Consider the following 27289-nt stretch of genomic DNA (forward strand, 5'->3'; position numbering starts at 1 on the left):
GAAGCGCCGGGCGATTGCGAAACCCTTCACGAAACTCTCACCAGCGCAGGCGCGTTTGTTACGAGCCTGCGGAAGCGTAGCCGGAATAGCAATTTCCAGTAAGTGTTAGTCATCTAACGCTCGAACTCGAACGTCCACGTTTTTCCCCACGTTTTTCCATTGAACTTTCGTTGTAATTCCATCTGAACTTTCGGTGATTTTTGTTTTTGTCGTCTACAAGTATGGAAAAACGTGGGGAAAAACGTGGACGTTCGAGTTCGAGCGTTAGATGACTACTGTGTCTCGCTAAGTGTTATACGGTATGCAGTCTGCTTTTTTTGCTTAGCCGGATCCCGGCTTAGCCGGAATAGCAATTTCCCGTTTCAGTTCGATCCGTCGCACCGCTTCCGCAGGCTCGTAACAAACGCGCCTGCGCTGGTGAGAGTTTCGTGAAGGGTTTCGCAATCGCCCGGCGCTTCGACGTCATGGTCCTCGGTTCGCGCTACCGAGTCAAAGATGCTGCCCTCCTTCATCTCTTACCGTGGGTCCTCGTCGTGGCGATGATTTTCGGCCCGAGCGGGTGCGTGGGGGCTGAATTCTTCTTGGACTGAACCCAACTTTGCCACTTTCGCGGGCGCGCGAGGAGTGAGTCTCGTCGCGCGAGATGTTCACCTTCGCTACGAATCGTGCGCACTTTTCGCCAGGACCACATCAGTTTACTCTGAACAGCCTCGTACGCCTCTTTTCGTTACTCTGCACCTTCGGTTTCATCCCGGCCTTTGCGTCGTCGGGATACGCTGACGACATCCTGGGCCACTATTTTGACGTGGCACCTGGCTCAGACCCGGGGACTTGGGTCCATGGAATGCTCAACCCAAGGCGCAACCGCGCATTCCGCTCAGACCCGCCGATAGATTTCAAATTCACACTCGACGATGACGGCGCAGGGGTCTTTGAGTTGATCAATCACAGAGATGGCGAGGGGAGGCTGTTTGGTGCGATTCGGACCAAAGCTCCTGTCGGCGCTGCGGGCACGTCGTACAGTTTGCGGACATCCCTGAGCCGGATTTCCACAGGCGCCACAGTCAGTTCCCTCGACTTCATCGTTGAGGTCAAAGACACACCCATGATCGAGGTGATCAGGACTCGAGCGCTCGAGTGGGCGTTCACGGAGGATAAACTGTGGGGACGAAACGAGCCCTCCGAGTCTGCTTTGGAAACGCAGGTGAGCTATGTAGAAAACAACGGCGGCGAACTGAGAAATAATGACCTATACGCCTGGTCCAAGTATCAGAAGAGAACAAAGAGTACCCTGGCCGACAAATGGATACAAGCGGTGGAGGATTTGGGGGCGCTCGGATGGGCGTATCTGGATCGACCGAAAGCCTGGAAGTGGGAGCAGAGCGCCGAAGTGGGACAGAATGCAATGAACCCACTGGACTCGCAGTTGAAGACAAGGGTTGGTGCAGCGATCAAAACGGCGATCGTCGCTCTCGCGGAGGCGATCCCCGTCGATGCCACGGACGTCTTCGACTCAGGCGACCTATCGTCGCTGTCGCATAACGGAAAGGACTATCATGGCGAGGGATTCGCTGGTAGGCCAACCATGAACACCTTGTCATACAATCAGGTGACACATCAGTGGGAGTTTACTGATGCGGTAGGGCTAGCCGTTATGGCGGTTGGACAGGACCTTCACGCTGCCGCACTGAACGGGAACGCCAACGCTGTGGCTGCCATGGATGCAATTGTCCGCCTCGGTACGCCGAACTTTGCTCTCACCGAGAACCGCCGATGGATCGACAATCCGAAGACGCCGGGGCGGGCAAGGTGGGGCGACCTGCTGAGCAATCATGCGCAAGGTGTGTGGATGGATGCAAATTTGGCGCATAGGCTCAGGGCTTGGATCGCCTTTGCGATTGCGGCAAACGACTACAACCGTCCGGCAACATACGTGGATTATTGGCACGACGACTTCGACTTCAGCGCGATTCGATACGAAGGATCGGATGCATCCTCGCCGCCGACCTCGATTCCCGATGGATTTAGGCTTATACCAGGATTTAAAAACGAAGGGGTGTTCGGCGACGTCACCGCCCTTCTTGGAGGCGGATATGTGCGCCCTCGCCGGAGAGGTCTGAGTGGTTATTTGCCTGATGGCATCATCTCGCATCACACCGATTACTGCCAAGACGCCGCTATGTTTGCATACGGTTTCGAGTGGCTTCTGGAACCACTTAAGGTGGCCCGGATTTTCAAGGGCACACCGTTCGCGCTGGCCTCTGCGGCGCTCGCCGTTCCCGCTCGGTGGCTGGTGTACTCGTACTCAAGGATCGTCTTCAAGGGCGGGATTGACATCGCGCTGATTGGTCGCGAGTATCATGCCGAGACGTGCTGGACATTCTGGAACAAGCGAGCCATTCCAGCGGCAAAATACCTCGTTCAGGACCATGCCTCTGCTCTTGACAGCGACGTTCTGACCACGCTTCAGACGTGGATCAGCGGCGATACCATCAACGGACCTCCGCAGGAAACGAGCCTCGGGAACACGGCGTTTTTCAACTCTGACGTTATGGTGCACAGAGCATCAGATGCAGGCACCGGCGACGAATGGTACATCTCGGTCCGATTCAAGACGTCGAGGACGCAAGGTAACGAAGATTTCGAAAGCACGGGAAAGTCGTGGCACATGGGCAGTGGCATGTTGCAGGTCAAGGTGTTCGGAGATGAGTACGATCTTGTCAGGGCTCGAATGGATTGGCATGTGATGCCCGGGGTCACGGAGGAGTGGAGGACAGACAGTATATCCAAGTCATCCGAGGGTCGATGCGGCGGGTCAACTTATGGCGGGTCCGTGTCAGACGGTGAAGTCGGTGCTGCTGCCATGCATTACACTCCTCACGCCGCCGACGACGACGATTACTCGGTTACATCTGCTGATAAGGCTTGGTTTTTTGGATCTTTTGGTGCAGTGGCTCTTGGTCGCGGCATCAACCGTGCCAAAACGGGACAAGGCAACGAGATTGTAACGACCCTCGAGCAAGCGAGATGGCGCGGTCCGGTGACCATCCAGGTAGGCTCCTCAGGGTCAAGCTTAACCCTGCCACACGATCTAAACAGTGGGTGCTCGGAGGATCGAACAATTCCTGCAGGTGAGACGGCATTTTTGCATCAAGGCGGCGTGGGGTACGTGATTGTTGCTCCTGCTTCATCGAGTGTCACGCTCTCAATCCGATGTGGCAACAATGTCATCGCAACAGATTCGTCCATGGCAGGAAAGTCCAGCTGGGGCGATCGCACTGACCCAGAGAATAGAGATAGGTGGGACCCTGATGCGGGTGATTGGTACAAGAGTGACAGACCGTTCTTGGCGGTGTTGAAACACGGCACGGCTCCTGCAGACGCAGCTTATCAATATGCCGTGTTGCCCGCGATGAAGATTCTCGATGCCGCAGCGAAGGCTCGCGCCTTCGCATTCTTTGGCTCTGAAGTACAAGTGATACAGAACGACGCAAGCGCTCAAGCTGTAGTTTTCCCGCCCACGGGAGACTTCAGGACGTTCCAGTGCGCGTTCCTCAGCGCAAATGAGGATGTTGTCGCGCCGCTGTCGTCATCCTTGACCTTTACTGTGAGCGTCGATCGTCCTGCGATCGTTCAGGTGAGAACATTATCCGATGGGAGATTCGGCCTTGCCGTAGTAGACGGTATCGCGGATAAGACGGCTCGAGTGTTAAAAGTTCACCTCGGACAGGGCGAACTTTTGGAACCAGGATCCTACCCTTACGCGCTGCCGGGTGTTGAACCAAAAACTGCAGTGGACGCCGTGGACGTCTCTCAATCGGGAGGCCGCACCCTAATATCCTTCGGTCTTCCGGATGCCACAGATGACGCGGTGTATGGATATCAGGGTGAACTTTACGTCGGAGCGCCTGTGTCTGTCAAGGTACCAAAACTTGGAGGACCATGCGACGCGTCTGCATCCCCCACAAACGGAGGTGTGGGCGACTGCACTAACTCCTTGGCGAGCGGCTCGACGTGCCAGCCGACGTGCAACTCGGGGTACACCGTATCAGGGACATCATCGTGCAGTGCTGGGACCCTGACCGCCGCGACGTGCTCCGCAAACTCGTGCACTGCCTCTTCTGTCTTGAGCAAGGACGGGTCTGACGGAGTGTTTTACTGCATCAATGGCGGCACTGTTGGCGGAACCACAGGGTCATGCACCTGCACTTCATGTAATGAAGGATACGGAGGTGCGAGCTGCGAGACTGCCGGCGCTTGCTCTACCTCTACGGACCCAAGCAAAGATGGAGCCGATGGAAGCTTCTATTGCATCAACGGCGGCACCGTGGGCGGAACTGCTGGATCTGGATCGTGCACGTGCACGTCATGCAACTTGGGATACGAAGGCTCGAGCTGCCAGACCGCCAGTGCGTGCGCAGCCTCTGCAGTCTCGACGAAGGACGGGAGCGACGGCACCTTCTACTGCATCAACGGCGGGACTATCGGCGGCACCACCGGGGCGTGCACTTGCACAGGATGCGACGCAGGATACGGCGGCGCGAGCTGCCAAACCATTGGAGCATGCACGGCCTCAACAGTAGCAAGCAAGGATGGGTCCGACGGAGAGTTCTACTGCATCAACGGCGGAACCGTCGGCGGCACCACCGGGGCGTGCACGTGCACAGGGTGCGATACGGGATACAGCGGAACGAGCTGTGAGACTGAAGCTGCTGCTGCGGCGGCCGAGGCGATCGCAACACCGCCGCCTGCTCCCGGGTCCACGCCTCCTGCCGGGTCCACGCCTCCTGCCAACTCCGCTGCGACGCCCGCAGGTGAAGCGATGACAAACACGACCAACGGGGCATGCGGCGCAGATGGAAGGTGCGTCTGCACTTGCATCCGCAAAAAATGCGAGGCTCCCGCTGGTGCAATCTCAGGGGCGGTGCTCGGAACGTTCTTCGGAGCCGCGCTCAGCGCCGCGATACTCGTTTACGTCTACAGACACGGCAAGGACGTCGGTAAACGGAGGTTGACCAAATATTTGAGCGGCCCAGGTGGCGGAGGAGGTCCTTTTGGATCTCCGTCATACAGGTCCGGTCTTGCTCCCGACCGCGTCCCTGAATATCTTGAGAACGTATCCGTAAGGGGGCCGATGCAGATTTATGAGGTTGAAACTCCGCAGAAGTCGGGAAAGCAAGAGAACGGCCAGCGCAGGAAGGATGACTTCGGAGGAAATCTGCCTCCCCTGTGAGCCATCTATGACTTTCTCATGATGCCCCCCTCGCCGCCTCCACCCCCCGTCTCTTCGCCGCCACTGTCGCCTCCGCCGCCAAACCTCATCAAAGACGACGACGACCACGCATCCACACACCAAGGCTTCTTCCTCCTCCTTACCATAACCGCCCTAAACTTTATCTTGTAATATGAACGGTAAATGTCTTCGCAAATGTCTTCGCTAAAATCTAACAACGCCGCTGATCGAGCGCATACGGATCATCGCCCCCGTCCTCCTCCGCACGCGTTCACCGCGCGTCCGGCGCCCTGCAGTACTTCGCGGCGCGTCGTCACCCCAGGTCCGCCTCGACCAACCACCTCGTTGCGAAGTCCGCCACCGCCCCACCCGTCGCCACCGCCGCCGCGCCGCCGAGCGACGCAAACAGAAACGCCCAGTCGTCATCCTCCCGTTCACCCTTGACGCGCCCGGGACGCCACCACCCCATCAGCCCCACCACCTTCGCGAACGCGCGCCACGCGATCATCACCCCGAGGACGGTGCCGAGCGTCACGCCCGCGGGAAACGACGAGCGGAGACCGGTGGCGCGCTCGAACCATCGCAGACCGAGAAGCGCGACGGGCGCCCACGCGATCCACGCGAGCGCCGCGCCCTTGACCGCCTCCCGCATCTCGCCCTCCTCCCTTCCGAGCACTCCGTCGTCGAGCTCGTACCCGCCGATCGCCGCGCTGACGACGATCCACGTCGTCGCGAGCCAGGTGCTCTCGCCGAGGAACCCCGCGAGCGATTCCGGATCGACGGCGACGGGCGCGAGCCAGCCGGGAAACGACGGCGACAGCGCGACGGAGGCGGTCTTCTGCGTCAGCGCGAAGAGCCAGACGACGGCGACGTCGCCGGCGAGGAGGTCGCTGTCCTCAACGCGGGGCGGCATCGCGCGGCATCGGGTCGACGGCGAACTCGCGCGCGTTCGCGTCCGGGATCCCCGCGCGGTAAACGTCGCGGTCGATCCGGCGCCCCGGCAGCGGCCCGCAGCCGCGCGCGGCGGGCCTCGCGCCGCGCGGGTCGGCGCCGGGTTCCTCCGCGGACGCGGCGCGGTCGTGCGCCCGCGGCACCCTCGCGCGATCGCCCGCGCCGAACCAGCCTCCATCGATCGCGCCGGGGACCGCCGTTCTGGCGTCGTTGTTGACATCAGATTGTCCTCCTCCTCCTCGGACCGCGGGCCCTGACGAAGGGGCACACGCCACGCGTGTCACACATCGGACGGGCGACCGGCCGCGGACCTCGGCGCCCCCGGTTCAGCCGCGGGATTCGGGCGGGTTCGTTGTCGTTGGGCACCCCACCACCACCCCGTTGCTGGTGGTTCGTGGTTTGTGGGACACTCATGCGGCACCCGAGAAATGGTTGTTTGTCCTTCCGGGCGCTACGAACCGAGCGATGTCCGCGCTTTCCGGCGGTTTTTGCGTGAATGACGCCGCGTGCGGCAAGTGCGAGACGTATCCAACCGTATCGCGCTTGGCGCGTGCGTGTTCAGCGCGTACCCGCGCGGCGGTGGGTTAACCGCAAATAGCGACGAGACAGTTCTTCGGTACCAGCATATACCGGTCTCTCATTGGTTCTTATTTTGCTTCTATACCACGTGACCAATCACAGAACGAATAACATCACGGAGGGGGTCTATGAGAATTTGTCGATTTACGTGATTGGTCGGATTTCATATGGGCTTTTCGAATATGCCTCCGAATTTGTGCAACTTTCGCATTTCGCTATTTATCGTGCGTGATGTGAGTGATTGACGATGCATTGGTGGTTTTTGAATTGTCCAAAAAGTAGACTGCGTACATACGTTTTATTTTCGCTGAAAAAGTTGTTGAATTCTCGAAAACCATGTACGTTCCGGTAAAAGAAATTCTCAGCCTTTACACTTCCCAAATAACGTTATTATATCGCCCACATCGCGTAGAACGCACCGCCGCGAGCGCCCCGGGGACGACGATCGAGCCCGGGGGGATGCGGATCTCACGGTCCCGCGCGCTTATCGCGTTATGCGTCGTGTGTTGCACGCGCATGCCCGGGGCGGTCGCCGCGCCGTTCGCGGACAAGGACGCGCTCAAGACGGCGGTCAGAAATTGTTTGGGGAACGTCACATCGGGGGCCAACTGCTGCTCGACGGACCCGAACTGTGCGAACCCGAGCTCGGCGCGATGCGGCGCCGCGGGGTGCGACGACATGCCCAAATGGGACACGAGCCTCGTGACGGACATGACGTCCTTGTTCTCCACGTGCAGTGGCCATTGGTCGTGCGGGGGCGTCGTCTTGGACACGAGCTCATTCAACGAAAACATCACCGGGTGGGATACCTCCAAGGTCACGCACATGAATACCACGTTCTGGGACGCTGCCGCGTTTAATCAAGCCATCGGCTCGTGGGATACCTCGCAGGTCACGGACATGAGGATGATGTTCCGTGGCGCCGCCGCGTTCGATCAAGCCATCGGCTCCTGGATTACCTCCAAGGTCACTGACATGGGGCAAATGTTCTTCGGCGCCGCCGCGTTCAATCAAGCCATCGGCTCGTGGGATACCTCCAAGGTCACGAACATGGCGGCAATGTTTTATAACGCCGCCGCGTTCAACCAACCCATCGGCGACTGGAACACCTCGCAGGTCCCGGACATGTGGTACATGTTCTATGGCGCCGCCGCGTTCAATCAACCCATCTTCTCGTGGGATACCTCCAAGGTCACGGGCATGCGGTACATGTTCCAAAATGCCGCCGCGTTCAACCAGCCGATCGACTCGTGGGATACCTCGCAGGTCACGGACATGGGGTCCATGTTCGATGGCGCCGCCGCGTTCAATCAAGCCATCGGCTCGTGGGATACCTCCAAGGTCACGTACATGGACTCCATGTTCACTGGCGCCACCGCCTGGCAAACGAGGTACGCGAACTGCGGCTACTCCTACTCCCACTCCGCCTGCGGCGAGTTCATGTCGTACTCGAGCTCGGCAGACTCAACTTCTGGTCCACCCCGCGCGTGGGTTCGCAAAGACAACGCGTGCGACGCCGCCGTGCCTCCTGCCAACGGCGCCGCGGGCACCTGCTCAGACACCCTTGCGAGCGGGTCGTCGTGTCAGCCCGCGTGTGACACGGGATATACATTCTCGGGGACGTCGTCGTCGTGTTTCAATCGGGTGCTGACGTCTAATGCTACGTGCTCCCCAAACCCGTGCGATGCATCTTCGCCGCCGGCAAACGGCGCCGTCGGCGACTGCACCAGCTCTTTGGCGAGCGGCTCGTCGTGCACCCTCAACTGCGACTCCGGCTACGCCCTGTCCGGCACCAGGTCTTGCAGCGCCGGCACACTTACCGACACAGCAGCTTGCACTGCGAACCCGTGCGATGCATCTTCGCCGCCGGCAAACGGCGCCGTCGGCGACTGCACCGGCTCTTTGGCGAGTGGCTCGTCGTGCACCCCCAACTGCGATTCCGGCTACGCCCTGTCCGGCACCAGGTCTTGCAGCGCCGGCACGCTCACCGACACAGCAGCTTGCACTGCGAACCCTTCCTCACCGGCGAACCCTTCCTCACCGGCAAACTCTTCCTCACCGGCGAACTCCTCCGCATCTTCGGTCCCGTCTCCTTCACCGCCTCCGCTGCCACCGCCTCCGCCACCGCCTCCTCCAAACCTCGTCCTCGACGCCGTCGACGCGGCACACACGCCGCGTGATATCCTCGGCGCACTACTACTCGCGTGCGTGGCCCTTCTTGTGCAATAAAATCTAACAACGCCGCTAATCGAGCGCGTACGGATCATCGCCCCCGTCCTCCTCCTCCTCCTCCTCCCTCCTCCTCCTCCTCCTCCTCCTCTATGGGTTCCGTCAAAAGCGTGAAGGCTCGAGACGGAAGTTTTGACAGCCACGTTTGTCGACAAAGCCGTCGCCGACGGAAGGTTCACGCGCACGTCAACGCACGTCAACACACTATAAGACGCACTATAAGACGCACCGAGATGCACGCGTTCACCGCGCGTCCGGCGCCCCGCACGAGCGCCGCGTCGTCACCCAATGTCCCCCTCGACCAACCACCTCGTCGCGAAGTCCGCCACCGCCCCACCCGTCGCCACCGCCGCCGCGCCGCCGAGCGACGCAAACAGAAACGCCCAGTCGTCATCCTCCCGTTCACCCTTGACGCGCCCGGGACGCCACCACCCCATCAGCCCCACCACTTTCGCGAACGCGCGCCACGCGATCATCACCCCGAGGACGGTGCCGAGCGTCACGCCCGCGGGAAACGACGAGCGGAGACCGGTGGCGCGCTCGAACCAACGCAGACCGAAAAGCGCGAAGGGCGCCCACGCGATCCACGCGAGCGCCGCGCCCTTGACCGCCTCCCGCATCTCGCCCTCCTCCCTTCCGAGCACTCCGTCGTCGAGCTCGTACCCGCCGATCGCCGCGCTGACGACGATCCACGTCGTCGCGAGCCAGGTGCTCTCGCCGAGGAACCCCGCGAGCGACTCCGGATCGACGGCGACGGGCGCGAGCCAGCCGGGAAACGACGGCGACAGCGCGACGGAGGCGGTCTTCTGCGTCAGCGCGAAGAGCCAGACGACGGCGACGTCGCCGGCGAGGAGGTCGCTGTCCTCAACGCGGGGCGGCATCGCGCGGCATCGGGTCGACGGCGGCATCGCGCGCGTTCGCGTCCCGGATCCTCGCGCGTTAAACGTCGCGGTCGATCCGACGCCCCCGCAGCAGCCCGCAGCCGCGCGCGGCGGGCCTCGCGCCGCGCGGGTCGGCGCCGGGTTCCTCCGCGGACGCGGCGCGGTCGCGCGCCCGCGGCACCCTCGCGCGATCGCCCGCGCCGAACCAGCCTCCATCGATCGCGCCGGGGACCGCCGTTCTGGCGTCGTTGTTGACATCAGTTTGTCCTCCTCCTCGGACCGCGGCAGGGACGAAGGGGCACACGCCACGCGTGTCACACATCGGACGGGCGACCGGCCGCGGACCTCGGCGCCCCCAGGGTTCGCCGCGGGCTCCGGACATGACGTCCTGGGTCCGCGACCGGCTCAACCGCGCGTTCAGCCCGCGGTCGGGCGGCGACGGCGACGGCGGCGACTCCCCCGGCGGCGGCTCCGACGGCGAGGGAAGCCCGACGGGGGAGCCCGGGCACTCGCACGGGGCGTTCTCGGAGCTCTCCAATGGACCACCGGCGGACGCGTCGCCCGTGCCCCAGGGTCACCCGGTCTACCCTCCCCCGGGCACCGTCGTCCCGGTCGCGCACCAACCCCCGCCGACGCATCAGCGCAGGTCGTCGCTCGGCTCCCTCGGCGATATGCTGCTGCCCGCCATGAGGTCCATCGGGGTCGCCGCGGGCCAGACGAACTTTTCGACACCCCCCGCGACGGGCCCCCCGGTCGGCGGGCCCACCTACCGGTTCGACGACGAGCAGCGGCAGTACGAGGCGGACATGGCGGCCGCCATGCGCGCGTCCATGGAGGAACCCGGCGTCGCGCACGCGAGCGGCGCCGGCGGCGTGTCCCCCTACCTCGGACGCGGCGGATCCCAGCCCATCCCCCGCGGGATCACCGCCGACGAACGAGAACGAGACGGCTTCGACCGGGCGCTTCGACGGGACGCGACCGGCGACACGCGCTCCGGCGCTCCTCCTCCCACCCCGACATCCCCCGCGTCGTCGTCGCCGTACGGCAACGTGTCCCAGGGCTACGACGCCGCGCTGGCCAGGGCGAGAAGCGCGAGCGCCGAGGATGCCGCCGCTGAAGCGGCGTCGTTTAGGTTCCAATCGTCGTGCTCGCTCAACTTTACCGAACGCGTCCCGGATGGATTTTACGTCCCGCACGGGTCGTACCCGGAGGCGGAACTCAGCGGGGAGTTTCGGATACCCCCCCTGGCGCTGCTCGAGAGCATAGAGCCGGACGCGAGCGACGACAGGGACGTCGTCGTCGTGGACGCGCGGGGCGACGAAGACCTGCGAAGGTTCGCCGACGCGGCGCGCGAGACGATAGGGGCGTTAGAGGATAAGACGGAGCGCGCCGCAGCGCTGGCGAGAGCTGTGGCGGAGAGGCTCGGCGGGCCCGCGCCCAACGACGGCGCGCTGGCGGGTCGGTGGGCTGAGGTTGCGTACGACTTGAGGGTGGAGCTCGGTCGGCTGACTTTTCCAATCGGGCAGCTTCGATGCGGTCTTCGCCGACACCGCGCGTTGCTTTTCAAGGCGGTCGCGGATCGCCTCGGGGTGCCCTCAAGGCTCGTCAGGGGCAGGTACTACTGCGGCAGCGAGGACGCCGCGGCGAACGTGGTGGTGGTTGGCGGGAGCGAGTTGTTTGTGGACGTGATGCGGGAGCCGGGGGCGATTTACTCGCCGGATAACCCGGCGTACGCGGAGTTGCACGCGCCGTACGTGCCAAAGGAACTGACGCGCGCGATGGAACAAGGACTGGCGGGGTTCTCGCCGTCGCCCGTGCGCGTCGCGTCGCCCGGTGAGTCACCGACCGGGGAGACGTCGACGATGAGGGCCGACAAGGTCGGGTCGACAAAGGCGGCGTTTGAACACCGGGGAGCCGTCGGTGACGCGGGGGAGACGCCGCGGCTGGTTCGCACCGCGTCGTGCCCCGATCTCACGCCGTCGTCGTCCACGGAGAAGGGTTTGGACGAGCCGCGCTTCGGGCGAGGAGCCGCGCGATTCGGCCGGACCGCGTCGCCCGTCGAGGATCGCGAAGATGATGGAGGCGGCGACGATGGGCCTCGGATGACTGCGCGGGAGGTGCTCGCGGCGAAGAAGAAGGGGAGGCACAGGCGACAGCGGAGCATGTTCGAGGAGTCCTCCGCGGAGAGGCAGGTGACGCGGGATAAGATGGAGGACGTCATGTCGGAACTGCTCGCCGCGTACGCCGGCGGCGACGAGGGGACGGGGTCGCCCGAGGGTGGCGGCGGCGAGGCGGCGGCGTCCGCTGGTACGAACGCGCGAGGCGGCGGCTCGAGGCTGGTGCACACCCGCTTCATGGACACCGGCGGCGCGACGGACAAGGGCGACGAACGTGAAGGTAAAGGAGGTAAAGAGTCGGACGAATGGAGGTACTACGGCAGGGGGGAGGACATGGGCGCGTCGTTTGGCGTGCTGCCGGGGCACGAGGCTAAGGTTGACGGCGGCGGCTTTTCGCAGATGCCGGCGCCGCCGGGGGAGTCGCCGCCCAGGGCTTCGCCGGCGGGGACGATCGCCGGACGGACGTCCCCGGCCGAGCGGCAGGACTCGACGGAATCGCCCGAGCCCTCGTCGTCGTCGTCCCCCGCGTCGCTGCTGTCCATCGCCGTGGACCTGAGCATCCCGGCGGAGGAGATCCAGCTCGGCGAGCGGATCGGCATCGGGAGCTACGGCGAGGTTCACCGCGGTTTGTGGCGCGGGACGGAGGTTGCCGTGAAGCGGTTCCTGGACCAGGACCTCTCGCAGCACCTGATGCGCGAGTTCGAGACGGAGGTTGACCTGATGCGCAGGCTTCGTCACCCCAACGTGATTTTGCTCATGGGCGCGGTGACCAAGACTCCGAACCTGTCCATCGTCACGGAGTTTCTGCACCGGGGCTCGCTCTACAAGCTGCTGCACAGGCCGCAGCCGCCCCAGGTCACCGCCGCGCTGAGCGAGGCGCGGCGCATGCGCATGGCGCTGGACGTGGCGAAAGGGATGCATTACCTGCACTCGTGCGATCCGATCATCGTTCACAGGGATCTCAAGTCGCCCAACCTGCTGGTGGACAAGCACTGGATGGTGAAGGTTTGCGACTTTGGGCTCTCGCGGATGAAGAATCACACGTTCCTCAGCTCCAAGTCGAACGCGGGAACGCCGGAGTGGATGGCGCCCGAAGTTCTGCGAAACGAACCGAGCGACGAGAAGAGCGACATATGGAGCTACGGCGTCATATTTTGGGAGCTCTTGACGCTCAAGGAGCCGTGGAACGGTTTGAACCCGATGCAGGTTGTCGGCGCCGTCGGATTTTCCGGCAACTCGCTAGCGATTCCCGAGGATGCGCGGCCGGAGGCCAAGTCGCTGTGCGAGGACTGCTTCAGGGGGAACGCGAAGGACAGGCCGAGCTTCCTCGAGATTCAGAAACGGCTGAGACCGATGCAGGCGATGATCACCAGGCCGGGTAGCGGCAACGGCGGCGCGGCGTTGGGGGGCTCTCCGGCTCAGTTCTCGGACTCAAAGCCGCCCGCGTCGCCGAGCGAACCGGAGAAGCCTCCGCGCGCTCCGCCGCCGAAGGACGAGTACCCCATCCTCCCATAGTTAGACGAGCGACGGGGTTTAGGGTTTAGGGGCGAGGGGGGGTCTCGACTGAGCTCGCGGATAAGGGCAAACCAGGTTTTTAACGTTACAGACAACTTTGACAAAAATCAACACTCACTCGGCGCAGGTGGTGGTGTCCCCTCCGTGTTCCGGCTCCTTCAGCCGTTCGATGCGCACTTGCGCCCCGATTCTCACGCTCTCCTGCGCCTTGTATCCGGCGTTGTAAGACCCGGAGGCGTACCCCGCGCCGTACCGTTGAGTGGTGGGGAAGTGGTACTGCTCCAGGCGAAAGACGGGAAGATCCTCGGAGGCCCCGGCGCCCGCCGACGTCGCCTTCACCGTGATGTGAACGGGTCCGATGAACATGAGCTCGTTTCGCTCGCCTCCATTAACACCAGTGGCGTAAGTCTCGTCCTTGGTCGAGGTCGACATCGCGACTGTGAACTTCGAGCCGGTCGAGTTGACCGCGACGAGCCGCGCCGCCCCGTAGGACATGGCGTATCCCATGGACACGGCCTCCAGGAGATAGTTACCCGCCGCGAGCTGGAACGACGTGCCGTCTGCGTCCACCGTCGAACTCATCAGGCCGCAGTTCACGGTGGCGTTGGAGTGCGGGGACGAGACATGATCGTTGAGTAGCCTGCCGTTGTTCCACGTATACGCGATGATGCCGTCCTGGCCCGTCGCCGAGTTGACCATGAATCTGTCGGGTTGAGCGGTGGTGGCGTCGATGGTCTCACGGAAAAGGCACGACCGCCCGATTCGATCCCGTGAAAGTCTCTCGACCGTCAGCTGCGCGCCAATCACCGGGATGACGTTGTTGGCGCCATATGATGACAGGTCGCCGTCGCAATCGTTGAAATGGCCGGCGTTTATGAAGTACCCTGGGGCTCGGCCTTTACTATCGCCGCTCGTGGCTGAGGCATCGACGTACTGCTCGAGCCTGAACCTCGTGGGCTCCGTCACCGTCACCTCGGTGCCGAGGATCACGCTCAGGGCGTTCGTCTCCGGGTGTCCGTCGGTGACTCTCTCGAACCCGTGCGAGCCCAACGCGACAGTCTCCACGTACGCCCCGTTCGAATCGTACTTTGCGAGGCGGACGACGAAGATCAACGACCGGATGCCCGGGCTGACGGCGGAGACCAGGTACGTGCCGGGCTGCACGACGATCCCGCGTCCGTCATCCGCCACGCTCGCGCCGCACTTCGCGGCGTCTCCGGACGTTTCCGGGTCGTACAAGAGTCGCTCGTTCCAGGCGTCCGCGGTGCTCGTCCCGAATCCGTTCCCGTCGCATATCGCGGCCGCCTCGCGGAACGTGCACGTCCGGGTCGCCTCGACGTCGTCATCCGGGTCCGGGTCGGACGACGCGCACCCGCCCTCGCCCCCGACCCTTCGCACCGAGAGGGACGCGTGCACCGTTCGCGGCTCGTCGAAACCGGTGGAAGGCAGCGGGCCCCAGTCCCCCGTGGCTTTGACGTGCTTCCAGTGCTGCAGGAGAATCTTCGTCTCCTGACACGCGAGGTACTCCACGGGAGCCACGACCGAGTTGGCGAACGCCTTCGCGCCGTCTACTTCGGCGGCGTACTGCGCCGTTCCCAGCGCGATTGTCTCCGCTTCGTTCGTCTCGGCGTCGAGACGGGCGATGCGGGCGGCCATGAAGTTGGACGTCGAACCCAGGGCGCTCCCCTGGAGGATGTACCTTCCGGGCCGCAGCGTGACCGCCCCGGTCCACGGGTCGAAGGGCAGGGACGCCCCGCAACCCTCGGAGGCTCCGACGGCTCGATTCAGGCCACGCGTTTGCCACTGCATGGCGTAGGTCGCGCCACGGCCCTCGTCGGGGGGAGAGGTTTCCTCGAACGTGCACGCGGTGGAACAAACCGGCGGGATGGGGTACGCGTCGTAACTCATCCCCTGGCTCTTGAAAAAAGCGTTGCAGTTGTCCGTCGGGTCGGGGCCGTCGGTTGGAATATCACCTGGTACGCATTCGCCCACACGGACCTGGGGCGCATCGTCGTCGACGGGAACCGAGCCCGGTACGTAGAGTTCTCCGAGCGCGAGGCACACGAGCGCCGATAGCACAGCTGCGCGAAGCCGCATCCGCTCGACCGCTCCCATTCCGGTCGGTTCAGGGACGGGCGGGGTCGAGGCGGAGTGCAACACCACGGGGCGCACGTGATCAGAGGTATAGCCAGCTCATAAGATTTTCTGGAAATAACTTAAAGTCGCAAACTCGGATCGGAAACCCCACGTTTTCCGGGCGCTCAGTTTTCACATTTTCCCGCCGAGCGCTTTTTCACGTGGATCGAGTCACGACTGGTCCTTTTCGATCCCTTTTTTTTCACGAGATCTTTTCCCCAGCTTTTCGCGGCGCCGATCCTGCGGGTCTCGCCAGTCTCTGACACACCGCGGACCTCCCGCGCACCCACCACGAACAGAACACCATGTCTGCCGCCACCACCGCCATCACCGTGCGCCCCGTCCTCGCGGGCAAGCGCGTGTGCGAGGACTGCTTCAGGGGGAACGCGAAGGACAGGCCGAGCTTCCTCGAGATTTAGAAACGGCTGAGACCGATGCAGGCGATGATCACCAGGCCGGGTAGCGGCAACGGCGGCGCGGCGTTGGGGGGCTCTCCGGCTCAGTTCTCGGACTCAAAGCCGCCCGCGTCGCCGAGCGAACCGGAGAAGCCTCCGCGCGCTCCGCCGCCGAAGGACGAGTACCCCATCCTCCCGTAGTTAGACGAGCGACGCGTTTTATCTATTCCAACCGATGGCGTCGTGAACTCAACGAAACAATTAACACCCCCCGCCTCCCCTCCTCACAACTTTTGGAGCTCCGGGTTGAACAGCGGCGAGATGTTCGGCTCCAGCAGCCACTTGAACAGACCCACCACCGGCTTCAGCGACAACACGATGGTGAACGTGTACGCCATGAGCAGCGTCCAAACCGCCTTGACGGACACCGAGGCGTCCTTACCGTCCGTCGTCCACGTTATGTCGTACCACCGAGTGTACCTCGCCACGAGGAGCAACACCGCGATGTGCATCACGAAAGGGTACAGCGTCCTCGCGCCCCACTTGGCGCATCGCAGGTACACCTTCGCCGCCATCGTCGCCTGATCGCGCTCCTTGCCGTACTTTCCCGCTCGGGCGTTAGCCTTGGGCGCGGACGGCGTCTTGGTCTGCCCCTCCACGTCCGCGCCCTTCAGCGGCAGCGTCTCCTCCCCGGCGTACACGACTCCGACAGCCTCGGGTTCCGGGATGAGCGCAAACACCGTCATCATGGTGAAGAACGTCCACGCGTAGAGGCACAGCTGGTACAGCGCGCCGTACGCCCACCTGGTGCCGTACACCTCGTCGTGCGGGTCGCTCTGGAACCAAACCTCCACCCTCATGCCGTACGTGAAGGACGCCATGAGAGCGCATCCGACGTTGAAGACGAGAGCGGCGACGGCCATAGCCTTGGCGAGCGGCGTCTTGGCGCTGGGGAAGAAGCACGCGTGTTTGCGCATGAGGAACCCGCACAAAAAGTAGGGCATGTGCACGGTGGACCGGTGGATGGAGAGGAACCGACCGATCGTGGTGTAGCCGACGAGGACGCCGAGGACGACGTGGAAGAGGAGGGTCCATCGCATCTCGAGCGCGAAGGGCCTCCACAGGCGCTTGGTGAACAGCGACACGAGGTACCACAGCTGCGCGAAGGGGTACGCGAAGGTCCACTTGTCCCATCCGTCCCACTGCCCCACCACCGGGTCCATCAGCGCCCACTTGTTGACGAACTCGCACTCCGGGTGCCCGCGCTCGTCCGTCCACTCGCCCTCGCAAAAGGCGCGGGTGTAGAAGAGCGAGAAGAGGATGTGCATGATGACGTACGGCGCTAGCGTTCCCGCGATCAGGGCTCGCCTGCGCTTGGGGTTGAGGTCGCCGGAAACGTAGCCGGAGATGAGAACGAACGCAGGGACGTGGAAGCCGTAGATGGCGTGCATGTAAGCGCCGACGCCCCGGTTACCGATCTTGTAGAAGGGCTCGAGGAAGTGGCCGCTGCTGACGAGCATGATGAACACGAACTTGGCGACGTCGAGGCGCTCGGAGGACGTGGTTCCCGCGCCGGTGTACTCCCGCAGGGTCGTCACCCACTTTGGATCCACGGGCTTGCCGTTATCATCGCCCTTGGGCGCGGGCGCGGAGCCGTACCCGCTCATGTCGGCTGTGCCGCGGGGCTCCACGCGATCGGCTCACGAGAACGTCGCGGGACGCGGCCCCGTTCGACTCGGACGAAGCGTCGGGCCGGACCTCTCGAGGGTTCGATGCGACGCGTGGAACTCGCCGCGCGGACGAGACGAGACCGGCGCGGGGCGTGACTCGCGCTGCGGAGCGGAGGTTGCGAGTCGCGCGCGGCGTTGTGCGCGGCGTGGCCGGTGCCGCGGATTGGAGGGAAAACGGCCCTGGCTGGGGTGTTGCAGTTACAGGTTGGTGTCCGACCAAACCGTGTCTTTCGACGGTTCAACAAACCTTAAAACCTTCGATTGATGTTTACAACCGACCAAAATTAGGGAAGCTGGAAAGGGAGACGCCGACCATCTCCCGGCAACTGAAAACCGTTTCGCAGGCGCCGCCCCTCACGCGTCATCATGGCGGCCGCGCTCCTCAGCGTCGTCGCACCCAACCGCGGGCGCCCAGCCGCGCGACTCCAACGCCGCGCCGCCTCCGCGTCCAACGCCGGAAGCGGCGTCCCGTCATCATCCTTCGAAGTCACCCCAGCGCACATCGCGAAGGGGGAGGTCGCGAGGGAATGGATCGCTGACGTGTTCGAGAACGTGGACTACGAGCTCGCCCTGTCGTCGTCCGACGCGATCGAGGCGAGCGGCGAGTACGTCAGGCGGGAGGACGAGGACGAGGAGCTGAGGTACGGCGAGTTCGACATGGGATTCTTCGTCGCCGTCGTCGAGGCGTGCGAACCGATGCTGGCCGAGATGGAGGGGAGGATGCACCCGAGCGGCGCGCCGGGCGCCTTCGTGGACGTGGGAAGCGGACGCGGTCAGATCCCCGTGCTGGCGGCCGCGCTCAGGCCGTGGTCGCGGTGCGCGGGACTGGAGTACGTGCCCGTGCTGCACGCCATCGCCGAGCAGGCGCCGACTTGTCTCGAGAACTTAGCCGCGTCGGAAGCGGCTTTATTTGACGAGTCTCGAGCCGCGGAGCGTTTGAACGCGATGCCGTCGTTCGATTCGCCCGCTCCGCTCTCGTTCACGCGCGGGGACATGTACGACGCCGGTGCCTTGACCGACGCGACGCGGGGCGCGAGCATGGTGTTCATGTTCAGCACCAAGTTTGCGGTGGACGGCGACGGTCGCCTTGCGGTGTCACCAAACCTCAGACCCGCGCTAGCCTCTGGCGCGGTGGTTGTCACGGTGAACAACGAGCTCGCGACGGCGGACGGGTTCGAGCTCGTGGCGCGGATGGACGGTCCGGACGGCGAGCGCTCTGGGGGGTCCACGGCGTACGTGTGGCGCGCCGTGTGATTCGTTTGTAAAAATAGGACGCCTCGTAATAATTCGTAAAACTCGTACCAGTACACGGTGAACGTTTCAGTAACCGCGACACCCGTCGACTGCGCAATCACTCCGCCCCAATCTCGTTGCGGTGAACCTTCTGCATGTGCGCCTCCATCGCCTCCCTGCTGTTGAACCGCTTGTTGCACTGCACGTTCCAGCAGAAGTAGTACCTCTCGTCCGTGTGCTCGCCCATGTGCGACGCGCGCTCCGCCGCCGTGCCAAACGCCTGGCCGCACTTTTGGTACGGGCACATCTGTCGCAGGTGGCCCACCCCCGGGTGCGTGAGCCAGTGCCGCTTCAGCTTGGACGAGTCCAGAAAGCCCATGGCACACCCCTCGAACGCGCACGTGTACGGCCGGTCCGTATCGTGCGTCTTGGCGTGCTTCAACAGAAAGCGCTTCTCCGCGAAAGTCTTGCCGCACGTCTCGCACGTGAGCCAACCGACGGATGACGTCGTCGGAGGACATATCAGCGACGAAGGTGCCGCCTCGTCCCTCGGGCGCTTGTGTCCGCCCCCCGCCCCCCCGACGTTATTCCCCGGTCGGTCGCGTCGTCTCGCCGCGTCGTTCGCGGGCTCCAAAGTCGGTTCGCCGTAGACGTCGCACCGCCGTTCCTTCGCGCCCGCTCGGCCGCCCCTGGCGCACCCGGCGCAAACACCGCACTTGAGCGTCGAGTACCTCGGCCTCGCCCCTCCCGCCGAGCGCGCGTCGTTCGCGTCGTTCGCGTCGTCGTCGACGTCGACGAACGAGGCGATCGTCGGCGGGGGCCTGCCCTCCGCCGCCGCCATCACCGCTCGAGCGAGGCGGAGCAAGTCGGCGCCGCCGACGGCGCCGCCGAGCGGGCGAAGGTCCGGCGCGGGCGCGACGACCGCGACGCCCCTGCCGTCCGCGGCGGCGAGCTCCTCGACCATGTCCGGATCGCCGCCCGTGCCCTGCGCCGCCTGCTTGCTGCTGCCGTAGGTGCGAACCACGGGCTCGTCGGGTCGCGCGGTCGGCATCTTGGATCTGGAATTTCTGGCGTTGGTCACCCTGCGCCACGCGAACTTGGCCTTGGCCGGGTCCGCGTTCTCGTCCTCCTCGAAGAGGGTTCGGCGCTGCCACGTCGCGAAAGCCCTGTGCGGGTTGTCGGCATCGCCGTCCGCGTCGGCGTTGGCGTCGTCGTCGCCGTGGGGCTTGGGCGGGTGGCGCCTGTGCCTCGACGGGGCGCCCGTCGCGTGGCGGGGCGGTTCGAGCAGATCGCACCGGCGCTTCAGCGAGCGGTTCGAGCAGCTCTTGCATCGCCCGCACCGCAGCGCGCCGCGCGAGGTCCTGAAGAACCCGCGCCCCGCCTTGGCTTCCTCCTCGGTCACGATCTCCGTGATGTCCTCCTCCCTGACCCGCGGGCCAGTCACCGCGGGGCTCGACGCCAGCGATCTTTCCGCCTCGGCTCCTTCCGCCTCGGCCCCCACGGTGTCGTCGTCCGCGTGAGACCCGACCACGGGCGTCGCCACCTCGGCCATCGCGGATGCCGCGGCGGCGACGACGGCGAAGGTGCGAGGCGTGTGCGAGCCGACGTTCGACGACCTCGCCGCGCTCTCGACTGGGAGGAGCGCTGCGAGTTTGACCGCTCGCCAGCGCTACAGGCACTCCGCGGCACGGGCGTCGGAGCAGCCGAGCTGAGAGTGTCGTAACGTATTTTGTCGTCTATTTTGTCTGATAATAAAGGAACTCGTCGACTCACCGCCGCAAAGAGGGCTCTCAGGGCTGATGGCGGCCGAGGAGGAGAAGATGCCGCGACTGACGACTCAGCTGTCCGATGTATCCCTCCAGGAGAGCGTCGATAGCCCCCCCGTGGGATCGCGCAGATCGATGTGGGGCGGATTTAGTCGGGGAGGCAAGAAGGTTCGATCGCCTCCGGCTTACTCGTCTTACTCGGCTTACTCTTTCGCCAAGGGAGACCACCACGGCGAGGTCGACCACGACAAGATGCGAAAACACTCGGTCGCTCTCGCGCATCGAATCTCCGTCCACACCTCGAGGCTAGCCACCGAGCGCGAGCTCGCGAAGGCGGGGGTGCGCCCGGTGTTCACCACGCACGACCCGCTCTGGAACCGACGTTGGGCGGTGTTTAACCCTCGACACCGATACGTCCAGTACTGGGACTTGAACACGCTCGTGCTCCTGGTGATCACGTGCCTCGTCACGCCGTACGAGATCGCGTTCATGGACGGCCAGCGAGGGACGAACGTCGAGATACTCTTCTGGGTCAATCAGTATATCAATCTTTCATTTGTCTTCGATATGCTCATGATATGTCTTCTCCCATTCGAGGGCGAGGACGGACAGTGGGTGGTTGACAAAAAGGTGATCTTTTGGCGCTACCTGCGGAGCATGTTCTTCATCGACCTCATGTCCATCGCGCCCTTCGACATCATAGAGCGCGTGCACACAGCCAACACCGGCCCAGAGGACGGTGACATCGCGAACCTCAAGGCTTTTCGCATCCTCAAGCTCTTTAGGCTGCTCAAGGTGCTCAGGATATTCCGCGGCTTGCGCATAGTCCGCGAACGCGAGTGCGAGTACGCGATCGACTATCAAGCGCTGAACATATCGATGCTGCTCGTGGTTCTTTTAGTCACCGCGCACTGGATCGCGTGTCTCGTGGCGATCATATGCAGGTATGACCCGGCCTCGCCGGATATCGAGGATTTCTTCCCGGACCTGGTGACCGAGGCGGAGAGCCCGACAAAATTGAAGCACTACCTGTACGCCTTCACGTGGGGGGTTCAGTGGATCGCCACCGGCGGGGGTTCCGGACACGACGAGTCTTTGGTGAGCAGCGGTATGCGGTCCTTCTTCATATTCCTCTTGATCATCGGAGCCATCGCCAACGCGGCGATCATCGGCGGCGTGATGACAATCATCGACGAGATGAACCTGCAGCAGAGGGAGTTTTACTCCAACCTGAACGCCTTGAACCAGTACATCAAAGCGGAGGACGTCACGAACAGGGAGATGAGCTGGCGCGGCCAGGTGATGCCCGGACGGGAGTTCTGCCGCCGGCTGCGCAAGTTTTACATCTTCAAGTTCCACAGCGCGCAGCAGTTCCACAACCTCCGAAGCGTCTTGCAGAACGTCAGCCCGGATATGCGAAGGGTCGTCGCGGATGCCATGTACGGCGACGTTATTCGAGGGTGCGAAGTCTTCCGCAACGCGTCCGATGACCTGGTTACCGCGATCGCCGTCGGCATGGACGTCCAGGTGTTCGCCAGGGGCGACAGAGTGTACGACGTGGGCCAGCCCGCGGATACTCTGTACTGGACCATCAAGGGAACCGTGATGATGCCGGCGAAGGAGGGCGGGCACGGGCTGGATCTGTATCGAATGGGTGGGGAGCCGTTCGGCCAGGAGGTCATCTACAGGCTCGGCGCCCCGCGGACTAGGACCGCAGTGTGCATGTCCGAGGTCGTGCTCCTGGCGGTGAGCGGGGAGACCGTGCACTCCGCCATCGACGACTTCGCGGAGAGGGGCATCCGCTGGCGCGTGATGATGACACGCAACATCCTGCGGCTGTCGGCCACGATGCTCCAGGCCAAGCAGGAGGCGCTGCACGGCCACTATTACTCGGGCTTCTGCGACGCGGACGCGGGGGTGCGCTATCTGGACGGCAGGCTGGGAAAAGGCGTGCTCTTCATGCAGGATCCGGCGAAGAACAAGGTCAACAACCTCCTGTTCCATCTCAAGCGTTTGGTCACCGAGGAGCTCGAGAAGGGCGGCCTCGCCGGCGCGGACTTGGAGGAGAAGCTCAAGTCGTTCGAGCCGCACGAGGCGCAGTGGCACATCTCCATGCGAAAGATGATCGAGTTTAACGACAAGGTTCAGGACCTGAGGGCGCTCCTGGAGAGCACCGTGGACGAGGAGAACCGCAATATGAGCTGCTGGTTCGACACCTTGGTCGCGGAGCGCGTGGAGACCATCGATCAAGTGGCGGAGATGAGTCACACGGATTTCAAGCTGATAGGGATCCCGCTGGGCGACGCGTTCACGATCGGCGCGGCGGTGGCTAAGGCGAACAAGCTCATGCGGGACAAAGGGGTCGAGTTCCTGAGCGAGTTGGGAGGGACCGGCGGCGAGGCGAGCGGCGAGGGGGAGGTTTCCCATCGGGGAAAATGATTCGTCCCTGGACGACAAGTCGGACTACAAGTCGGGTATTTATTCATTCATCTGAGAGATTCTCGTCTTCTGACTGAAAACGATGGCGCAACTCATCATTATTTAGCTTTACGAGATCGACTCTAACTGTTTGCCTGTGTACAATCTCTGCAAAAAAATCTTGTCATGAATGCGTGATGACGAGCCTCGCTGTCAGCAGCATGTTCTCAGAAGGTGCGACGCACGCAAGAGAGCGGACAGACCCACGAGTCGCACTCGAACGCGCCTCGGCAGGTCGCGAGCTTTTCCGCGCTCGGGGGGAGAGAGCGGGTTGGCGTCGGTCCGTGCATGTCCTGTTGCACGGCGGCCACCAGGACAGCCTTCGGGCTCCTGCGGAGAGGAAGCAAGCTCAGCTTATCGCATACGGGCTCGTCCGGGTCTTCGAGGCTCCCGGCGGTCGCGCGTCGCGGGCGCACCTCGAGGGTTCCGGCGGCGTTCAGGAACGCCCCGGCGTTTACATCGCGCGGAGGGCTCGTCTCGCTCCACAGGAGACACGCGGGTGAGTGCCCAGCGCGTCAATTCGCCCCGTGTGTCACGGCCCCCATTATTTCCCTTCCGGAAACCCCCGCCGAGTTCGGCCCCCCGGAATTTGCCCCAAACCCGCCCGCGTCGACTCCGACTCACCGCGCCGATTCCGCGCGTTTCCCGTCCCATCCACAGAGGTCCTCGCGCGCTCCAGCCGAAACAACCCGGTCTCGCGCGCCGTCTCGTCCGTCGCCTCCCCGCCGTCGCAGGACGCGTCGGTCAGCGACGCCGAGGCCAAGGCGTCCGGGGCTGAGATCTCGCGCGGCGGCGACGGACCGGTGAGGCCCGAGTTTTGCGACATTAGCGAGGAGGAGGACGTGCAGAAGCGGAGGATCGTCGTCATGGAACCCGGCGCCACCGTCGTGTGCACCGCGGAGGAGGAGAAGATCTTCGGAACCCTGTTGGACGTCGTCAAGAGGTACGAGCTGCCGGTGACGCTCAGGGTTGCCGGCGGATGGGTGCGAGATAAGCTCCTGGGTAAGCACTCGTCGGACATCGACATCGCGTTGGACACCATGATGGGCGAGGAGTTCGCCGCCAAGGTGAACGAGTACCTTCAGGAGAAGGGCGAGGAGACGCACGGCGTCGGGGTGATCCAGAGCAACCCGGACCAGTCGAAGCACCTGGAGACGGCGACGATGCGCGTCCACGGGCAGTGGCTGGACCTCGTCAACCTGCGAAGCGAGGAGTACACGGAGGCGTCCAGGATCCCGGAGATGAAGTTCGGAAGCGCCACGGACGACGCGTACAGGCGCGATCTCACCATAAACTCGCTCTTCTACAACATCAACCTCCGGTGCGTCGAGGACTTCACCGGGATGGGACTGAAAGATTTACAGGATGGCGTGGTGCGAACGCCGCTGCCGCCGCGGACGACGTTCCTGGACGACCCGCTGCGCATCCTGCGCAGCGTGCGATTCGCCAGCAGATTCGGATTTTCCCTCGACGACGCCATCGTGCACGCGGCGACGGACGCGGAGGTTCAGGAGAAGCTCCTCTCCAAGGTTTCCAGGGAGAGGGTCGGGAAGGAGGTGCAGGGGATGCTCCGCGGGCCCTCGCCGGGCGACGCGCTCTCGCTGCTGTGCAGGTTTAACCTCTTCGACACGGTGTTCGCCACGTCGTTCCCCGAGACGCTCACGAGCAGGCTGCCCCCCACGGTGGCGTGGGGGTGCCTCCACAGCATGCGATGCCTCGACGCCGTGTTGTCCTCCCTGGCCAACTCGAGGGGCGACGCCAGCTTCTTCACCAAGGAGCTCACGTGCGAGGAGCGCGAGTGGCTGGTGCTCGCCGCGTTCCTCGCGCCGCTCGAGGGCGGGGAGTTTCAGGCCCTCGGGCACCCCGCGGGCAAGAAGACAAAGTTCATCCCCGTGGTTCACACCGTCGTGAAGGAGGCTCTGAAGTGGCGGGTCAAAGACGCGGAGGCTGTCTCGCTCGTGCTGGAGCTCGCCGCGGACATGCGGTGGTCGCTCATAGGCAGGGACGGCGCCGAGCTCCCCAAGTTCACCAGGCTCCGCGCCGGTAAGCTGCTGAGGCGCGGTAAGGAGTACTGGCGCCTCGCGCTCATCATGGGCGCCGTCCTCGAGATGCCCGGCGTCGTCATGCTCGGCGAGGGCGACGAGCTCGAGCCGTGGGCGGTGGAGCTGGCGAAGGGTCCCCCGTCCGCGGAGCCCCTCGCGGAGAGCAAAGGGTCCCCGCTGCACGCGTTCAGCGCGACGTCCCTGGGCGAGGGCGAGAGGACCAAGGATGGCGTCCTCAGCGACGAGGCTGACGCGGCGAAGGTGCGAGTCTCGGCTAAAAAACTCTCCGCTCGGGTCCGAGACGTCGAGGACGCCGTCGCGGCGATGAACCTCGACGGGGTTTGGAACATGCGACCCATCCTCGACGGGGGTAAGGTGATGAAGCTGACGGGGGCGAAGGGCCCGGTGATGAAGGTGCTCACCGAGCGGCTCATCGACTGGCAGCTCGAGAACCCGGAGGGGGGCGAGGCGGAGGCGACTGCGTTTCTCGCGAGCGTCTCTGAAAAGATCGTCGGCGAGTACGTGCAGCCGCCCCGAGGCACGTGAGGGTCGGGCTCCCGCGCGTCCGTACGCATCCGTACCGCCGGCCGATCGGCGGTTTGTAATCGACACGAAGGTTGTTTTCCGCGTCACGTCACTCCTTTTTAACGACAAAGTCGCGCCGAGGATTTAGAAAAGTTACAAGGAGATAAAAATACAACGAGTAACGCGTCACCACCACGCCGAGTCGACGCCGTCCGGAGCCGCCTCGAGCGCCGGCGTGAGCTCCGCCGGGACGAAAGCATCCGGACCGTCGCCGTCCCCGCCGTCCCCGCCGTCCCCGCCGCGCGCCGCCGCCGCGAGAAACACGAGCGCCCTCCTTCCCCCACGTTTTTGTTCATTTTTTCGCGAAACCGTCGCGGGCGAGTACGCGCGCGAGCAAACGGTCCGGAGCGCGGCGACGTTCACGAGCGCGGACGCCACGCCGACGGACGCGCCGGGGGGCGACGCGGACGTGACGACGCCGATCGGCGTCCCGACCTCGGCGAGCCCGTTGCCGACGTGGCGCCGGTTCCGGCCGACTCCCGAACGCCACGCGGATTCCCGATCCCGCGCCGGGTCCAGCACCGCGTCCCCGACGCGAGCGCGCCCGCCCCACGGACACCGCACCACGCATCGCACGAACGACGACGACGACGACGACGACGACGACGACGACGACGAAAGAGGGGCGCCGTCGCGGACGGGTCGCCACCCGGACTTTCCCCGCTTTTGCCTCGTCCCCGACCCTTCGGAACCTTTCGCCGGAAACTTTCCCGGAGAGGTCCGGCGCACGGCGAGGTTCGCGCCGACGACGACGGTTCGCTCCGGCGTCCGCTTCCCTCTCGGCACGACGTCCGCGCGCGCCGCGTTTCGGTCCTCCACGACAGCGAACCAGCGCTTACCCGCGTCCGTGTCTGGAAAATCCTCGGGGAACCGGGACGTTCCCGCCTGCGTGGCGAGCCAGCCCCACTCGACTCGCCCCGCGGCTCTCGCGCCGAGGTGCGCGAGCGCCAGCAGCAGCGGCTGCGCCCAGCCGCGCGGGGCGATGATCGTGAACCCCGGGTGGGACGTCGCGAGCGGCCCGCGCGCGCGACGGACGACGACGACGGGACACCCGGGGAGGGAATCGGAATCGTCCGGTGCTTCTTTTTCGTGTAATCCGGAGCTTCTTTTTCGAGCCTCGCGGCGGCGAGCGCCGAGCTCTTGCGCGGTGGCTGGGCGAACGGCGTATTTCATCGGCGTCCGACCGACCGATCCGTCGTCTCGCGATTGGAAGACACTCGGAGACGACGACGCGCCGCCTTTCTTGGCGAGCCACGCCGCTTCCCGCGGGTCACCGCGCGTCTCGCATCGAAGCACTCGCCAAGAGGCGTCGTCCCACGGCTGGCCGACGTCGCAAATCGCGGAGAGCGACGAGCGAGCCGTTTCGCCGGTGAGCTCCAGCCTGCAGAGACTGCGCACCCGCGTCACGCTCGCGCCGGC

The 27289-nt window shown here is 64.1% G+C and overlaps 11 protein-coding genes across 11 annotated transcripts; 6 read left to right on the top strand and 5 right to left on the bottom strand.

The window, feature by feature from the left end:
• Nucleotides 1–464: 464 nt before the first annotated feature.
• MICPUN_57697 (predicted protein) lies at nucleotides 465–5430 on the top strand (the record flags this gene model as incomplete). Its single annotated transcript, XM_002501254.1, has 2 exons — nucleotides 465–559; nucleotides 709–5430. 2 exons carry the CDS (start codon nucleotides 465–467, stop codon nucleotides 5231–5233), a joined length of 4620 nt encoding a protein of 1539 aa, XP_002501300.1. The 3' UTR covers nucleotides 5234–5430.
• Nucleotides 5402–6404, bottom strand: MICPUN_52723 (predicted protein; the record flags this gene model as incomplete). The annotated part of the gene is made up of 1 exon (XM_002501642.1): nucleotides 5402–6404. One exon carries the CDS (start codon nucleotides 6402–6404, stop codon nucleotides 5547–5549), a length of 858 nt encoding a protein of 285 aa, XP_002501688.1. The 3' UTR covers nucleotides 5402–5546.
• A 276-nt stretch (nucleotides 6405–6680) lies between these two features.
• MICPUN_57699 (predicted protein) lies at nucleotides 6681–8992 on the top strand (the record flags this gene model as incomplete). Its single annotated transcript, XM_002501255.1, has 3 exons — nucleotides 6681–6734; nucleotides 6783–6987; nucleotides 7080–8992. 3 exons carry the CDS (start codon nucleotides 6681–6683, stop codon nucleotides 8990–8992), a joined length of 2172 nt encoding a protein of 723 aa, XP_002501301.1.
• A 281-nt stretch (nucleotides 8993–9273) lies between these two features.
• On the bottom strand, nucleotides 9274–9873 carry MICPUN_57700 (predicted protein; the record flags this gene model as incomplete). Its single annotated transcript, XM_002501643.1, has 1 exon — nucleotides 9274–9873. One exon carries the CDS (start codon nucleotides 9871–9873, stop codon nucleotides 9274–9276), a length of 600 nt encoding a protein of 199 aa, XP_002501689.1.
• A 2343-nt stretch (nucleotides 9874–12216) lies between these two features.
• MICPUN_108063 (predicted protein) lies at nucleotides 12217–13607 on the top strand. Its single transcript, XM_002501256.1, has one exon. The coding sequence runs from the start codon at nucleotides 12228–12230 to the stop codon at nucleotides 13503–13505; it is 1278 nt and encodes a 425-aa protein (XP_002501302.1). The 5' UTR covers nucleotides 12217–12227; the 3' UTR covers nucleotides 13506–13607.
• Nucleotides 13608–13619: 12 nt separating this feature from the next.
• MICPUN_57702 (predicted protein) lies at nucleotides 13620–15620 on the bottom strand (the record flags this gene model as incomplete). The annotated part of the gene is made up of 1 exon (XM_002501644.1): nucleotides 13620–15620. The coding sequence occupies one exon, from the start codon at nucleotides 15618–15620 to the stop codon at nucleotides 13620–13622; it is 2001 nt and encodes a 666-aa protein (XP_002501690.1).
• Nucleotides 15621–16239: 619 nt separating this feature from the next.
• Nucleotides 16240–17390, bottom strand: MICPUN_108064 (predicted protein). The gene has a single exon (XM_002501645.1). It carries the CDS (start codon nucleotides 17362–17364, stop codon nucleotides 16321–16323), a length of 1044 nt encoding a protein of 347 aa, XP_002501691.1. The 5' UTR covers nucleotides 17365–17390; the 3' UTR covers nucleotides 16240–16320.
• Nucleotides 17391–18132: 742 nt separating this feature from the next.
• MICPUN_57704 (predicted protein) lies at nucleotides 18133–19020 on the top strand (the record flags this gene model as incomplete). Its single annotated transcript, XM_002501257.1, has 1 exon — nucleotides 18133–19020. The coding sequence occupies one exon, from the start codon at nucleotides 18133–18135 to the stop codon at nucleotides 19018–19020; it is 888 nt and encodes a 295-aa protein (XP_002501303.1).
• A 289-nt stretch (nucleotides 19021–19309) lies between these two features.
• Nucleotides 19310–19483, bottom strand: MICPUN_74715 (predicted protein; the record flags this gene model as incomplete). Its single annotated transcript, XM_002501646.1, has 1 exon — nucleotides 19310–19483. A coding segment is annotated over one exon (174 nt), but the record flags the coding sequence as incomplete, so codon positions are not given.
• Nucleotides 19484–20798: 1315 nt separating this feature from the next.
• Nucleotides 20799–23204, top strand: MICPUN_99962 (voltage-gated ion channel superfamily; the record flags this gene model as incomplete). The annotated part of the gene is made up of 1 exon (XM_002501258.1): nucleotides 20799–23204. One exon carries the CDS (start codon nucleotides 20799–20801, stop codon nucleotides 23202–23204), a length of 2406 nt encoding a protein of 801 aa, XP_002501304.1.
• Nucleotides 23205–23531: 327 nt separating this feature from the next.
• MICPUN_105419 (predicted protein) lies at nucleotides 23532–26765 on the top strand (the record flags this gene model as incomplete). The annotated part of the gene is made up of 2 exons (XM_002501259.1): nucleotides 23532–23742; nucleotides 23904–26765. 2 exons carry the CDS (start codon nucleotides 23532–23534, stop codon nucleotides 25829–25831), a joined length of 2139 nt encoding a protein of 712 aa, XP_002501305.1. The 3' UTR covers nucleotides 25832–26765.
• Nucleotides 26766–27289: the final 524 nt, after the last annotated feature.

The sequence above is a fragment of the Micromonas commoda genome, chromosome 4 (assembly GCF_000090985.2).
Source record: "Micromonas commoda chromosome 4, complete sequence".
NCBI lineage: Eukaryota > Viridiplantae > Chlorophyta > Mamiellophyceae > Mamiellales > Mamiellaceae > Micromonas > Micromonas commoda.

What these genes read in the sequence shown, in the direction of transcription:
- MICPUN_108063 (XM_002501256.1), top strand. Translation starts at nt 12,228, where the DNA reads ATGGACACCGGCGGCGCGACGGACAAGGGCGACGAACGTGAAGGTAAA.
- MICPUN_108064 (XM_002501645.1), bottom strand. Translation starts at nt 17,364, where the DNA reads ATGCACATCCTCTTCTCGCTCTTCTACACCCGCGCCTTTTGCGAGGGC.